At 39.5% G+C, this 14,925-nt stretch overlaps 1 protein-coding gene across 2 annotated transcripts in view; it reads left to right on the plus strand.

Annotated features, from left to right (window-relative positions):
- Positions 1-14,925, plus strand: part of TMTC2 (transmembrane O-mannosyltransferase targeting cadherins 2) — a 382,158-nt gene that overhangs the window by 335,463 nt on the left and 31,770 nt on the right. For both annotated transcript variants that reach the window (XM_075932545.2, XM_075932550.2), the window contains 2 exons: positions 4,202-4,316; positions 13,571-13,634. In XM_075932545.2, coding sequence (XP_075788660.2) covers positions 4,202-4,316; positions 13,571-13,634 — 179 coding nt within the window. The remainder of the gene's footprint in view (positions 1-4,201; positions 4,317-13,570; positions 13,635-14,925) is intronic.

Consider the following 14,925-nt stretch of genomic DNA (forward strand, 5'->3'; position numbering starts at 1 on the left):
CACTAGTAATTAATATCATTGTGAATTGTATGTATTAACACTATACAAGGAATTATAGATACTCATTGATATTAGGCTGTATAGTCTGCTCAAACAGAAGTGGATGTCATAGCTATTATCTGCTCATCCTCTGTGTACATTAAGTCTGGTGGAATCAAACACAATGGAAACTCCACTTACATAGCAATCATATCAGAGATGGGAAGCCCACAGAAAGGGAAGAATAGCATACGGTCATCCTGCCTCTTATAACGTGTTCATTCAGCTTTGGAAGTTGTAAATAAGGACAGAAACCATCTTTACACATCCATCACTAAGCAGACACAAGAGGTCAGAGCTCTTGCAAGCTGAGAAAAAAATGGGCTCTTCAAACAGGAGGGAGTTGAAGTCTCAGGAAATGATTATAGATGGGAAACCTGCTTCAGATAAGAAACTTTTACCTAAGAAGACAAAGGTGCCAGCATCTTTGGATCTCTGGGAGAGCTCCTGACCAGGAAAAGATTATCTTTTCTTTTGGAAGACAGTCAGTGACAGAGGCCATGTTGAACCTAAACTTGCTAGATTAGGTTCTAGATTTTTAGGTGCATGTTTTCACTTTTATTTGCTTGTAACAATTTCTAATTTTAGCTCTTATATTTGAATTCACTTAAAACCCTATCTTCTTTTGTTATTAAACTTGTGTTATTGTTTATCTAAACCAATCCAGTGCTGTGCTTGAAGTGAATTATTTGGTAACTTGAGTTAATGTAACAAGCTGTTAAATATTGATTCTTTGCATGGGGCATCGAAGCTTAATATTTCAACTCCCAGGAGAAGGAATGGACATTGCAGAACAAGTACTGGGGAAAATCTGGAACTGGGAATATGTAGGGGGCAGGCTCTTGCACAATCCCTCACTGATCTCTTCTTGCAACCCAGAATGTGACAGGGAAGTTTGAATGTATAGTCACTGTACCTAACAGTGGTTATTCTAAATTTAAGATGTATGTAAGCATAGATTGTAAACATTTAAAATCCACTGCAAAGTCCTTGATCCAAAAATAGCACACCTTTATAAAGCAGATGTGCAAAGACTGTTATAGAGCACAGAGTAAAGAAACTGTTAGAGCAGTTTCTCAGGTTTGTTTAATTCCCAAGTATTACTCATTTTTCTGGAGCTCTTCTGGTTCTCATTTTTTATTTTTTGTATTTTATAATTAAAATGTTGTTGCCCTTAAGCTACTGCTATGTCTTAGTGTTAATTCTGTCTATAATTTGTTGTTGTTAGCAGTATGAACCAAGCTTTTGACATCTGCATTGTATAATCTACTCATTCTACTTTGTAAAATCAGTCTCCTGATTTTAACTACTTACCTTACTTGAGAAATGGGGGGGGGGGGGGGAATACAAAAAACTGTTGTAGGAAAAAGAAAGATGCTTGCCATGATTCTGATTAATGCTGTAATAAGTGATAAAATAACCATTCAAGGGATATGAACACTCGTGTTTTCAGTGAGATAGCTTTTATAGTTGTAAAGCTAAAGGAATACATTTATTAGTCATTAACAACCACATTAAGCTGAAAAATGGTACTAATTAAAGCTTAATAAAAATTGAAATGTACTTTATCCATGGAATATTGGAATAGAACACCTTAGCTTTCCCTTGAGTAACACACAGTAGGATGTATGTATAATATTTAGGGAAAATATGATTTTAATGATATGGGAAAATACAATCCTGTTGCAGCTGAGCAACTTCTACAAATTGCAGCCCATTCATCAGGTTTTATATATACAGACATACATACTGCAAACCCAGAAAATGGAATATGCACTCTATAAACAGATGCGCTAGTTCAAAAGGTATAATTTTGGGGAAGTACTATAGATTCTGTTGCACTGGAGGTCAGAATAGACGATCACAGTAGTCCCATCTGGCTTTTGGAATATATGTATTTTTAAATGTAAAGACTGATTCGAAAGTGTAAAATCTCATGTTGTTTTCTTAACTTTTTTGTGTACATCCTGTCGAGATAAGATTGTAAATTCTTCAGGGATCTAGCTTATGACCACGAAGAGACATAGCAGACATGGGTGCTGTTTAAATGATAAATAATGATAATAACGGAAAGAGAGAAATATTTTCCTCACTTAGAGTTTTCTTGAGTGTGCATAAGTTTTAATATTGTTGACAAGTGTATCACAGATCTAGTGATTGCTAACTCTATTTTATTTGTGCATGTTTGTATGACTGAAGCTAGGAAATTTTAACATGGTGTATGTAGGATAGAAGTTGACTTGGTAATTCTGGAAAAAACTTTTCCTGGGAAAAAAAAGAACGTTTTCCATTTTCCATCTGTATCATCTCTAGAAAGAAAAGCAGTTGGGGAGAAACAGCTGCACATCATTATAATAATTTACCTTACCTTTCCATTTAAATTGCAACATGTACTTTCGTGAAAACTTAAGCTGGGCAGTTTACTAAGAAAATACTATTTTAGTTCTAGGAATAATATGTAGTCAAATTCCAGTTCTTCTGCCATGTCCAGGTTATCTGGAGTATGATGGATGGATTTTTAGAATGAAAAGAAATTGGTCCAGTGATTTAACTCTGTTTTGCTGTCCTAGCTCATTCTCATTCATCTAACCAACAATCTTAGTTTATTTCCATCAGACCTATTCCTAATCGCTTTGTGTGTCTAAAAGCTGGACTGTGAGAGGATGGAAAATTTGGTCCAGCTTTTCTTATCATTTGGGAATTTAATGTTAGTATTTGTTACTGTGTAGCCTACATAAGAATAATTGGTACATAACATAAAATAATGCATGTGGTCTTGACATATGGAGCTGGATGAAATTTTTCACGCAAACACTTATTTTGCCAGAAAAATGCGTATTCATGTCATTTGACATAATTTCCTAAACTGAGTCAATTTCAGCAAATTGTTTTGCTTTTTTGGGGAGAGAATGGAAATTGGAAATATGAAAATATTTTAAATTCCATATCAAAATATTTTGACTTTTGTCATTTCAGAAAGAGGGTTTATTTCAGGATTTTCTTCAATTTTATCTTTAAAAAGTTTAATAACCTATAAAAATCTTCTGGAAAACATTTCATTTGGGGTTCATTTTTTTCAGACCTACATCTGAACTGAATATTCAGTTACTTGTGCAGCATTATTAGCGTATAGTCATAAAACATAGATATATAACGTTGGAAGGTTTTGCGAGGGACAGGTGTGTAAATAATTTTACTCCTGGTGAAATTCGACACCATAGCGCGAACATATAATTCATGTCCCCCACAGATTTCTTTGCTTCCCTGCAGAAAAACTATTTTCTGACAGGGAAGCAAAGGGAAGCTGCAAGAGCAGTCACTCACCCTCTCTGGCATATATGGGTGCATTGTTTCAGGTTCTGGATCAGAGAGGTAAATCATAATGGGGTTGGCAGGCATTGGGTCCACACAAGCTGGAGGCTTCTAACCAGCTCACCTACTAGTCATGGAGGAATTAGGAAGGTCAGAACTTCCTCTTCCACTACAAGGAGCAGCTTAGACCATGTCAGACCCACCCCCAGAAACCTACCCTGTCTGCAGGAAACTCTCCTCCTCCTAGCTTCAGTTTCCTGCCTCCATCACTGCACATCCATGGGGGAAGGAGTCACTGTATGAGGAGCTGCTTTCCTGTGCACCCAACCCCTCTGCATCCAGACCCACCCATACCCAAACCCCTCTGCTGAATCTCCCCCCTCTATACCCAGAAGTTATGCACCAAGTCCTCCACACCCAAACCCCCACTTCAGCAAGCCTCACCCCCTGCACCCAGACCTCTACCTCACTTCAGCCCCTACGCTGATGAGCCCCTCCCCTTGTGCCAGGATCCCAGGTCACACTTCCTCAGCACCCCACTGCGCCCCTCACACCCAGAGTCTTCCATACAATTTTTCTTTTCCAGAACATATTTTGTTCTGATATCTGAAACGTTAGAGGGCTGCTTCTTTCATTTAAAAGCAATGCATCTTGACTTCAGCAACTTTGAGCTTCCATCTGAACACTTCCATTAAGCCCACATTGTATTAGTTTCCAGGCTTTATTTGTAGGATAAATATATATTGAATATGCTTCTTATGTAGTTGGTGACTGATTTTTCAGGTGTGTCACTATCCAACATACTGTTTGCTTCCATCCCTTTGAGATAACATACATGTCCTCGATACAGGTCAGTTTCTTCTAGAAGAATCCCGTCTGATAGAAGCAGCTGAAATGGCAAAGAAGGCCGCTGAGCTTGACAATTCAGAGTTTGATGTTGTCTTCAATGCAGCCCATATGCTCAGGTTAGTTCTCTAATTTATTGGCTTTCTTCTTCTCTTTTCTCTCAACCCCAAACTGCAGTATTTTCTTACAGCACTTTTTTTTTTAAGCCAAATATCTCTTTTGGAAGCTTTGTTATAACTAATAAGGAAGAAGAAATGGAGTGAAACTTTTGCAGAGTCTATTTTTAACTTTTCTGTATTTTACATCTCTGGTTGGTTGGTTGGTTGGTTTGAAGGAGCGTGTGCTGTGGCTGGCAGTTGGAAGCTGTGAGCTTCTAAAGTTTTGAAATGTAGAAGCCTTTGTTAATTGGCACAGCCTTAGTCAGGGGGCAGGGCTATCAGGCAGGTCAGGGCTTTATAAAGCAGTGAGTCAGTGACCAGGGAGCTTTGCGAACAGGAGCAGCAAACAGGGAGTTTTGAGAGAGAGAGTAGGGAAGGGGAGTGGGAAGTTGCCAGGGTACACTTTTCATTCTTTATAGTTTAATTTAAAGGTTTTAATCAAAACTTCCTGATTTAACTAGAAACCCTATCGGTAACCTAGATAGCTGTAGGAGAGAATGCAGGCAGAAGCCCAGCAGCAGAGTGGGGGCTATCTGTTTATTGCATTCTGCGTAGCATGTACGATTACCTGCCCTATGGGCGGGTGGCGGATATGTGCATTTGGTGCAAGGAATTCCTGGCCCCTCAGACTGCGTACAGGCTTTGGAGGGAAGATCCTTTCATGGAGAAATACAGGAGTGATTAATGATATTATCTGAACTCCTTCATTCAGAGGCAATCTTGTAGGGTAGGAATAAATGGTAAATTTTCAGAATGGAGACGGATAACTAGTGGTGTTCCCCAAGGGTCAGTACTTGAACCAATCCTATTCAACATATTCTGTTGATGATCCTATTCAACATATTCTCCAGATGATCTGGAAAAAGGGGTAAACAGTGAGGTGGCAAAGTTTGCAGATGATACTAAACTGCTTAATGTAGTTAAGACCAAAGCAGACTGTGAAGAACTTCAAAAAGATCTCACAAAACTAAGTGATTGGGCAACAAAATGGCAAATGAGATTTAATGTGGATAAATGTAAAGTAATGCACATTGGAGAAAATAACCCCAACTGTACATATAATATGATGGGGGCTAATTTAGCTACAACTAATCATGAAAGAGATCTTGGAGTCATTGTGGATAGTTCTCTGAAGACATCCATGCAGTGTGCAGTCAAAAAAGCAAACAGGATGTTAGGAATCATTAAAAAAGGGATAGAGAATAAGATGGAGAATATCTTATTATCCTTATATAAATTCATAGTACGCCAGCATCTGAAATACTGTGTACAGATATGGTCTCCTCATCTCAAAAAAGATATATTGGCATTGGAGAAGATTCAGAGAAGGGCAACTAAAATTATTAGGGGGTTAGAACAGGTCCCATATGAGGCGAAATTAAAGAGACTGGGACTTTTCATCTTGGAAAAGAGGAGACTAATGGGGAATATGATAGAGGTATATAAAATCATGAGTGGTGAGGAGAAAGTTAATAAGGAAAAGTTATTTACTTGTACCCATAATATAAGAACTAGGGGCCACCAAATGAAACTAATGGGCAGCAGGTTTAAAACAAATAAAAGGAAGCTCTTCACACAGCTCATAATCAATCTGTGGAAATCCTTGCCTGAGGAGGCTGTGAAGGCTAGGACTAAACAGGGGTTAAAAGAGAACTAGATAAATTCATGGAGGTGAAGTCCATGAATGGCTATTAGCCAATGTGGGAAAGGAATGGTTTCCCTAGCCTCTGTTTGTCAGAGGGTAGAAATGGATGGGAGCAGAGAGCTCGCTTGATCATTACCTGTTCGAGTCGCTCCCTCTGGGGCACCTAGCATTGCCCACTGTTGGCAAACAGGGTACTGGGCTGGATGGACGTTGGTCTGACCCAGTATGGCCGTTCTTATGTTCTTATTCACTACTGCAGAAATTTCTGTCTTTCACAAGCATGTAATCCTCTTTGCTTGTATATGAGAACAATATATCTTTTTCCTAAAGTATCTTCAACAACATTTCCCTTTAAATTATTTTTACTTGAGTCATTAAAAATAGAGTGACTGTAAATGAAAGAAGAGAACTCTGTTGCTCTGACTGTAATTTGAGAGTATTGGAAATACCAAAGAATATGATATAAATATCATTAGGGAGTAGCAAGCTGATTAGAAGGCTAAATATCAGTCTCTAGAGTTATGGAGACTTAGAGAAATACAGGAGTGATTAATGATATTATCTGAATTCCTTCATTCAGAGGCAATCTTGTGTTTAATTTTGTTCTGCTATTTGAAACTGTAGAGGTTTTTTCTCTTGCATTTACAACCAATACACCTTGACATTCAGCAACTTTGAGCTTCTACCTAAACACTTATGTTAAGCCCACATTACTATATTACTTTCTGGCTTTATTTGTAGGATAAATATATAATGAATCTGTTGCTTATGTGCCTAAAAGGAAGAGCAATGACTGAACACAAATGATTTGGGTTATGCTATATCTTGCTTTAGAAAATATGCCCCTTATAATGTACATAAATAAGGGAAGTGTTTTTGAGTAAATACATTCAACTAGCACAGAATTGTCATTAGAACAATTATATTAATGGACTTCTCATAATTTACTCGTTATATTTTTGACATGTACAAATACAAAATGAAAAAGGAAATAACTTGAAAAAGAAGGCAGAATAAGCTCTTAATTAAGAGACCTACTTTCCAAACTGAACTGAAGGTTCCTGTAGCAGGATTTTGCAATATGCCCCAAAATGCCTTTAAAAGATTGTTAGAAAGAGAGACTCATTTATTGTACATGAGTAAAGGAAACCAAAACAAATGTACAGTTGTTAATCAAAGATTATCCCAAACACCAGCACCAACATGCATTAATTTAAGGATCCTTTTATTTCTCTTGCTTGCTTTCTAATTTATATTCCTCGTTAGGACATGGACATGCCCAGAGTAATTCATCTAAACTTTAGAATAATGAAGAAAATCAAGCTTAGGAAGTTAGGTACATAGAGCATGAAAGGGACAAAGGTATACCATCAAGGTACAATAGTGTTGTCACCTTTACAGGCCTAGCTGCACCTCTGATCCTTTCACTGGCATCTTTGAATGCACTCCTGAGGTGTTGACGTTGCCCTTTATTGCCCTAGAGTAAAATGTTATTCCCCTACTCGTAGGGCCTGGCCTAAACTACGAAGTTAGGTCAATGTTAGTCACCAATCAAATTTGTGTCTGGCCAACATACATGCCCCGTTACACCAGTGCAGTAATCCTACCTCCCTGAATGGCATGCAGCCAAGATTGACATACTGGGATCAACAAAGTGTGAGTGAAAACATTGCATGACCTGTATCAATCCTAACAGTCCCCAAGCAGCTGTCCCACAATAGACAGATATTTGCTTCCTTTCCAGTTTGTGAAAAGTGTGTATTACTTAGCTCAGGGACTTTTTGCATGTTGTTTTCTGCACTGTTTCCCCCAGTGAATAAAATTCTACTTTTGGAGACTAAAACTATCTTTATTAGTTTTCATCACATATTGCAAATGCATATTGTTACTCACAGCAGACAGTACTTATACATGTACTACAAGTGCATAATTCATAGCATCCCCAAAATACCTAGTCACATTTATAAATGTACAGCGAACACTACACGATTCTTAGCAGTACCCAAAGCTCCAGCACCAGAGCACATGCCAGCACAGAACACTAATATGGATTACTCTTAATGCTCTTATAAAGCCTTCCTCAACTGCATACCTTAATATTGGGGTCTTATAATGATCCTTGTACCTGGCTGTTTTTAAGTCAGCAGACAGCCACTCCACTGCTCTCCAGGCAACAACTTTGCCGTGCAAATAGTATTCAGGGCATAACAGCAGCTGTAATTATTGGAATATTTTTCTCATTAAGATCCAATCTACTTAGTAAACAATGCCAGCATCAGTTCAGTTCACTTTCAGCAGTCATTCTGTGCCAGAATGTTGAATATTTCCTTGATGCTGTCGAGGTGGCCAGTATATAGCTACATGAGCCGGGGGAAGCTGGGTCCCCTAAAATCACTACTGGCATTTTAGTATCACCAATGGTAATCAGTCAGAAAAGAGTGTTCCTGCTTGTAGTTCTCTGAACAGTCTTGTGTTCCTGTCATGCATGATGCACCTTCCCTCATCTGCATACACAGATATTAGTGAAGTGTCCCCAGTGATCCACCAGTGCATGCTAACCATAGAAAAGTAGCCTTTTTTTTGTTAATGTACTATGTAGGAAGGTAGGCTGGTGCTGAACAATAGTTCAGGAATCCCATTGCTGTAAATCCATCACATTGTCTAGAATCAAAATCCTGTGAGCAGGAGACAATTAATAGCCCTGGACACTTGTGTGGCATGAGCCCCTATGTGGATTTTCTAGCTCCATAAGGACTTCCCACAGACAGGTGACAATCTGGTGTTCCATGTTTTCAGAGTGCGATCCCCACTCACTTCTTCACTGTCGGTGCAGCTCTCTGTCTGGTGTCACTGTGCTTGGGTGTGCTGAGCACAGATTCAGGAATATGGTTTTTCACATCTGAAAGTTCTGCACTTTTCATCTCAAATGTGCATTACAGTGTGCTCCCTCCAGTTGTTTCTTGTGCCCTGAAACAGCACTCCACCATCTTCAGCTGCTCCATCAGTGCCAGCAGCAACCTTGAATAGTTTTTCATTGTGTTCCTCAGCAAACTGTCCTTGAAGAAACTGCATTGCCCTTCATTGTTACAGTAGTCCTTGATGATCTTCAAACAGAAGAACTGTGTGGGTCCTGTGTTTGCAACATTTATGAGAACAGTGTAGGTTCTGCAGACTCCATGCTTTTGTCAGCGATGGCAGACAAGTGTTGCACGCATTTGTGGGATTTTTTAAAAAATGGTATAAAAATTAGGAGATATGTCTGACATTGAGCTGGAGAAAGTTGCATTCTGGGAAACTGACTCCGAGGGATTTTCAGGTGAGTCATGTCTATCCAACAACACATTGCAAAAAATTCCCCAAAATCATTGCGATGGATGGTAGCATGTGACACTCTGGGATACCTATCTACGGTTCACCACACTTTGCCCCAAGACAAGAATGTCTGGTGACTCAGCACAGGGTGGATGCAAGCAGCCATATAAACCTGTGCCCGAGTGATGTACAAACGTTGGTGGCTGTATGGCAATATAACTTGCATTGACCACTGTTTGCAATGTAGACACGCACTCTGGAGTCGCTATTTCTCTTTCTTTCTCTGGAGACCTCAGAGTTAGAGAATAGCTAATATCCATTCAACAGCCAAATTGATGTTTCCTAACAAAGACCCTCTATTTGCAGTAAGCTCTGTAATAGTTAGGGGTTCTTGATTTTAGTGGCACAGAAGTGCCTATCTAAGGCTCATTGTAGGTTCAGGGCCTTTAGGACACAACATGAGCTGTAGGCTCTCTGCACCTCTCCAATTTTGTGCCTGTGTGTTTGAAAATAACTTCAGCCTGAGGCCTGATGCTTAGCATGCAAAATGTAGCCTAAACAATTAAAGCTTGACAAAGTTATAAGAAACTGAAGACAAGGGTTTATAATGGAGGGTGCTTGTATGACATAAATAAAATTAGGATGAAGATTGAAATGTTTACAGTCCAACCATGATTCTATTCTGGCTCCAAAAGTTTCATTTCAGAATTAAGACTTGGTTCCAAATTCTGGCTTTCTAGATTATTTTTCCTTACATAGATGTTCCGTTTCTCTTTAGTGAGGCAGATGGCAGATTCTCACTTAAAACCAGGAGCTGGTAGTTCAAGGCTTCATATAACACAACAGATGTGAACAGTCCTTCTTCCCACTGAAATATTTGCATGTCTAGACAAGTATAATCACCATTTTATTGACAAATTACTTTTTTTTTTTAACTTTAAAGGGTTGATTAGCAACATAATTTAAATGAAGCAGCCTTGAATTGTTTCTTTCATTTGGGTATCCATAGAACTTATGAATCAAACTTAGTCAAGTCCAACTGTGAGATATCATAGGTGGTCGATTGACACTGTATGGGGTTAATCCCGATTTTATTATAGATAGCTCTTTCTCAAGTGTCCAGCTGGTGGGTTTTGCCCAAATGGTCAGAGTCTAACTGATTGCCATATTTGGAGTGAGGAAGGAATTTCCCCCAGATCAGATTGACAGAGGCCCTGGAGGGTTTTTTGGCTTCCTCTGCTGTAGGGCACATGGGTCATTTGCTGGTTTAAACTAGTGTAAATGGTGGATTCTCTCTAACTTGAAGTCTTTAAACCATAATTTTGAGGATTTCAGCAATACAGCCAGAGGTGAGAGGTCTATTACAGGAGTGGGTGGGTGGGTGAGGGTCTGTGGCCTGCAATGTGCAATAGGTCAGACTAGATGATCACAATGGTCCCTTCTGGCGCTGAAGTGTGAGTCTGTGAGTCTGTGACATTAAGTATAAGAGCCAATAGGTTTAGTGCAGTGATGCTCAGACCTCCGTGGTTCAGGAGCCAAATTACATTAATTACATTTCACAGTGTTTTAATATCACATGCTGCAAAGAGCTCCAGGAGACATTAGATGCCTCAGAGTATCACTGGTCTAGGGCTCAGTTTAAGGGCTTCTTCTGAGCAGGATCTAAATGCTAGACAGCAAGTTACGTTTAGAAGGGAGCAGATATTTGTATTTCGTGGTTTGCTAGGGTAGTTAGCATAAGCTTTAGGATTCAAACAGCAGAAGTCAGGTCTCCTTTCAAGGTCAGCACCCACGGAAAGCCGAGGATATCGTTTATAATGATTGAAAGCAGTCTTTCTTCTGTAGGAATTCATCAGTTTTTCCTGGCTTCCTTTTCCTCCCTTGTATTTTATTCTTATCACTGTTGTATCTAGTATTTTTCTCTAAGTTATGCTTCCTCCAGTGGAACCTTTCCATTGTTTGACATTGATCCAGAGCCATTTGCTGCTTAGTGGCGTAGGGTTACTGCAATTTCCTACCTCCATGTCTTTATTATTCTCAAGGGGAAACCATTCCAGGGCTTAACATAATGAATTCTAGTTTAGATTTCCAGTGAGAATGTGAATCAAAACTCTCCTGTACCTTAGCTGCAGGAACTGTTTATGAATGCTCCAGTAATGGAACTTGCATTTTCCTCACAAGATTAGTATGGATTAAATACATTTATAAAAACAATTTTTAATAAAGAAATATAAATTCAAATTGATTTCAAGTTGAAAATTAATGATCCATGTTTCAAGATACTTTACTCTCTTTCCTTCTACAAATATATTTCCAATTGGTGAGAGAGACACGAATTTCAATCCATTTAATGTTCATATGCAAACAATTCTTTCAGAAGGGAAATGTGGCTTTTTTTCTTTGCCTCCTGGGCAAGGCACATTGTACAGAAATTTGCTGCATTTAGGATTGTTGTATTTCCTGACCTGTGAAATGAGAGCTACGTGATGCATTCAGTTTTACTTGTCTTTTACTAAGTTGTGAAATTTAGCTTTTTGCTCAGAAGTTTTAAGTGCCACAACATCCCTTTGACTGAAACCCAGCAGGAGTGTTTCAGAAGTGTATTACATGAATATTTTTAGACACTCACTTCTAACCACTCAACCACTGAGCTGATAAATGTGCACAGTAATTTAAAACAGTTGATGGGTATAAACTGGGTTTCCTTTGGCAAACTGTTTGTAAGGAAATGGTTTCAACTTGCTTGAAACCTATGTGAAACTTCAAAAGGATTTTCCTTCCTCCATTCTACTCCAAAGACCAATAACTGTCTATCAAAATGCATTGATTGGAATGAATTGCCAATAACACATTGTGTGGTTAATTTTCAGAACTCCAGTGGAAATTTGAATGGGGGTTTAACACCTGCAATCGATGATCCCTGAACAATAAACAGTTGAAAAACCTTATAAACCTGCAGATTCAAGGGCTCACTTAAATAATGCCACTTGAACTTACAAGCGGATTGGAAATCTGGAAAAAATGATGAAATCTGAGTTTATATTATCCTTTTCCTCTCCCTATCTCTTCCATTGTCTAAAAGTGGCAAGAGAGTATGCTACAGGATAAGAATATGAACTTAACAAAGAATGCATCTCTAGCTCCCTCACAGACAAACATGCCAACAGTCCCCTGTCAAGAGTGAGGCATCTACAAATAAGACACATGAGCTCCTTTTATAATTAGCCTATTATTAACTCCTAGCACAAAAAAGCATACTGCATTTGTCCTTATGTTTGGTTTACATAAGAATGGCCTTACTGGGTCAGACAAAAGGTCCATCTAGCTCAGTATCCTGTCTTCCAACAGTGGCCAATTCCAGATGCCCCAGAGGGAGGCTGTAACTACACTGCAGGGATTTTTCGGCAGAAGATACGCAAATTGTGTTCTCATTTGCATATCTTCTGATGATCCTTTTTGCGGAAGAGGTTTTGCCAATAAAAAGCCCCGTGTAGACGGGGCCATTTGTCAGGGGGAAAAAACCCTTTTTCACAAAATCCTGTAAACCTCGTTTTTTGAGGAATGAGGGATCTTGCGAAAAAGGTTTTTTTCGACAAATGGCCCCTTTTACACAAGACTTTTTATCGGCAAAACCTCTTCCGCAAAAAGGATTGGCAGAAGATATGCAAATGAGAGAGCTATTTGCATATCTTCTGCAGGAAAAAAATGGTAGCGTAGACATAGCCAAAGTGAACAGAACAGGTAATTATCACATGATCCCTCCACTATTACTCATTTGCAGCTTCTGACAAACATTAAGGATTGTAATAACCAAAATGTTAATGTTGAAAAGGACAACCTGCCTGGCATTACTTCAGCTTGTTTGGTTGTCCTTCTGCATATTCCTGTATTCTTGGAATGGAATAAAACATGATTTACTTCATTACAAACCAAACTCTGGCATATATTGAAGTATAATTTTACAAAATTGTACCAGATCTTCAGCTGGTATGACCTGAGAGAGAACCATAAACTTGCACCCGCTGATCTATTGCATCTGGCCCACAGTCTTATTAGAATTAAAATCTGAATAAGATCTAAAAAGAGCATTTCATTATAGAGACTTGATATTCTGAGGTATAAAAATAAAATAATAGTTATACTGGTGTTTGGTAATAGCATATTTTCAAATGGCGGAAGCAAATACATCTGCATCCTCCCAATATTTACCTAAGAAAAACTAAGTGTAATTTTGTTTTGTTTTTCTCTGCACCAATAGACAAGCAAGTCTCAATGAAGCAGCGGAGAAGTATTACGAAATGGCAGCAGGATTGAGACCTAATGTAAGTGTTTATTTCCTTACTGACAAGCGTTATTCAAAATGATGAACTTACAATTCTGTTGGATCCCGTGGTTCTGTGAGGCAAAACTAACTGTGGGAGTCTTTGATCTCTTAGCCTGTACTGTGAATACTTTTATTGAATAATTAGCCAGTAGTAGAAGTCAAATCAAGCTTTTCATTTGTCATACTAATCACTATATTTTTTCTAGTCTTTTTAATCGAAAGTTGCAAAATCAAGTAGAATTTATTACAGGCAGTCCCTGACTTATGCGGATCCGACTTATGTCGGATCCGCACTTACGAACGGGGCTTTTCGCGCCCCGGAGCTCGTGGGCGGCGGGACCCCCCAGAGTGCAGCGGTCCCGCCACTGCGTCCTCCGGGGCGAGAAAAGCTGCTCCGGGTCTCCCTGGTGTGCTGGGGGGGACTGGTGCTGGGGGTGTGCACAGCAGGGAGACAGGAGCAAAGCCGCAGAGGCGGCGGGATCTCTGCGCACCTCCGCGGCTTTGCTCAGGTCTCCCTGGTCTGCTGGGGGGGGAGGGGGCGCAGCTAGTGCGCCCCCCCCACCCCCCGCAGACCAGGCTTTTGTTGTGGGACGCCTGGGGTAGAGCAGCTGGGGTGCTGCCGGGTTGGTCCTGCGGGGACCTACCCGGCAGTGCTCCAGCTGTTCTGTCCCAGGAGTCCAGATTCAGCCGCTGTTGAAACTGATCAGCCGCTGATTCCAGGAAGCCGGGGGCAGAGCAACTCTGCCTAGGGCTTCCTGTAGTCAGCCGCTGATCAGTTTCAGCAGTGGCTGAATCTGGAGCCAGTTCCGACTTACATACAAATTCAACTTAAGAACAAACCTATAGTCCCTATCTTGTACGTAACCCGGGGACTGCCTGTACTATGTTTTAAATAAGTTTGGAGTGGGGAGGTTGGCTTAGTTTTACTCATGCAAAGTCAAGTGTCTGAGATTTTTTCCCCAGACATTTTCATCAGTGTATAAAGAATGGAAAGATTGTCTGAGTTCCAGATAAGAAACTTTAAACAGTATTTTTCAGCCTTTTCCTATGTAATGAAAATTTTGTTCTCAAAAGACCCAAAGATTCTATTACCTCTGCTATTACTTCACATTATTATGCACTATAGGCAATGTAATTACTTTTTTTACTTTGAAGAGAGGTAAGAAAAGAGTGGGGTGGGAGAGATGGAGAAAGCTAGAGAGAAACATGTACCTGTGTTTATCCACAAGCTTTTTTTAAAAAAAATCCTGTTTCTGCCTCCACTAAACTCCTTAGAAGTTTCCCTTAAA

This window comes from Pelodiscus sinensis, chromosome 1 (assembly GCF_052426305.1).
Source record: "Pelodiscus sinensis isolate ZL-2025 chromosome 1, ASM5242630v1, whole genome shotgun sequence".
NCBI lineage: Eukaryota > Metazoa > Chordata > Testudines > Trionychidae > Pelodiscus > Pelodiscus sinensis.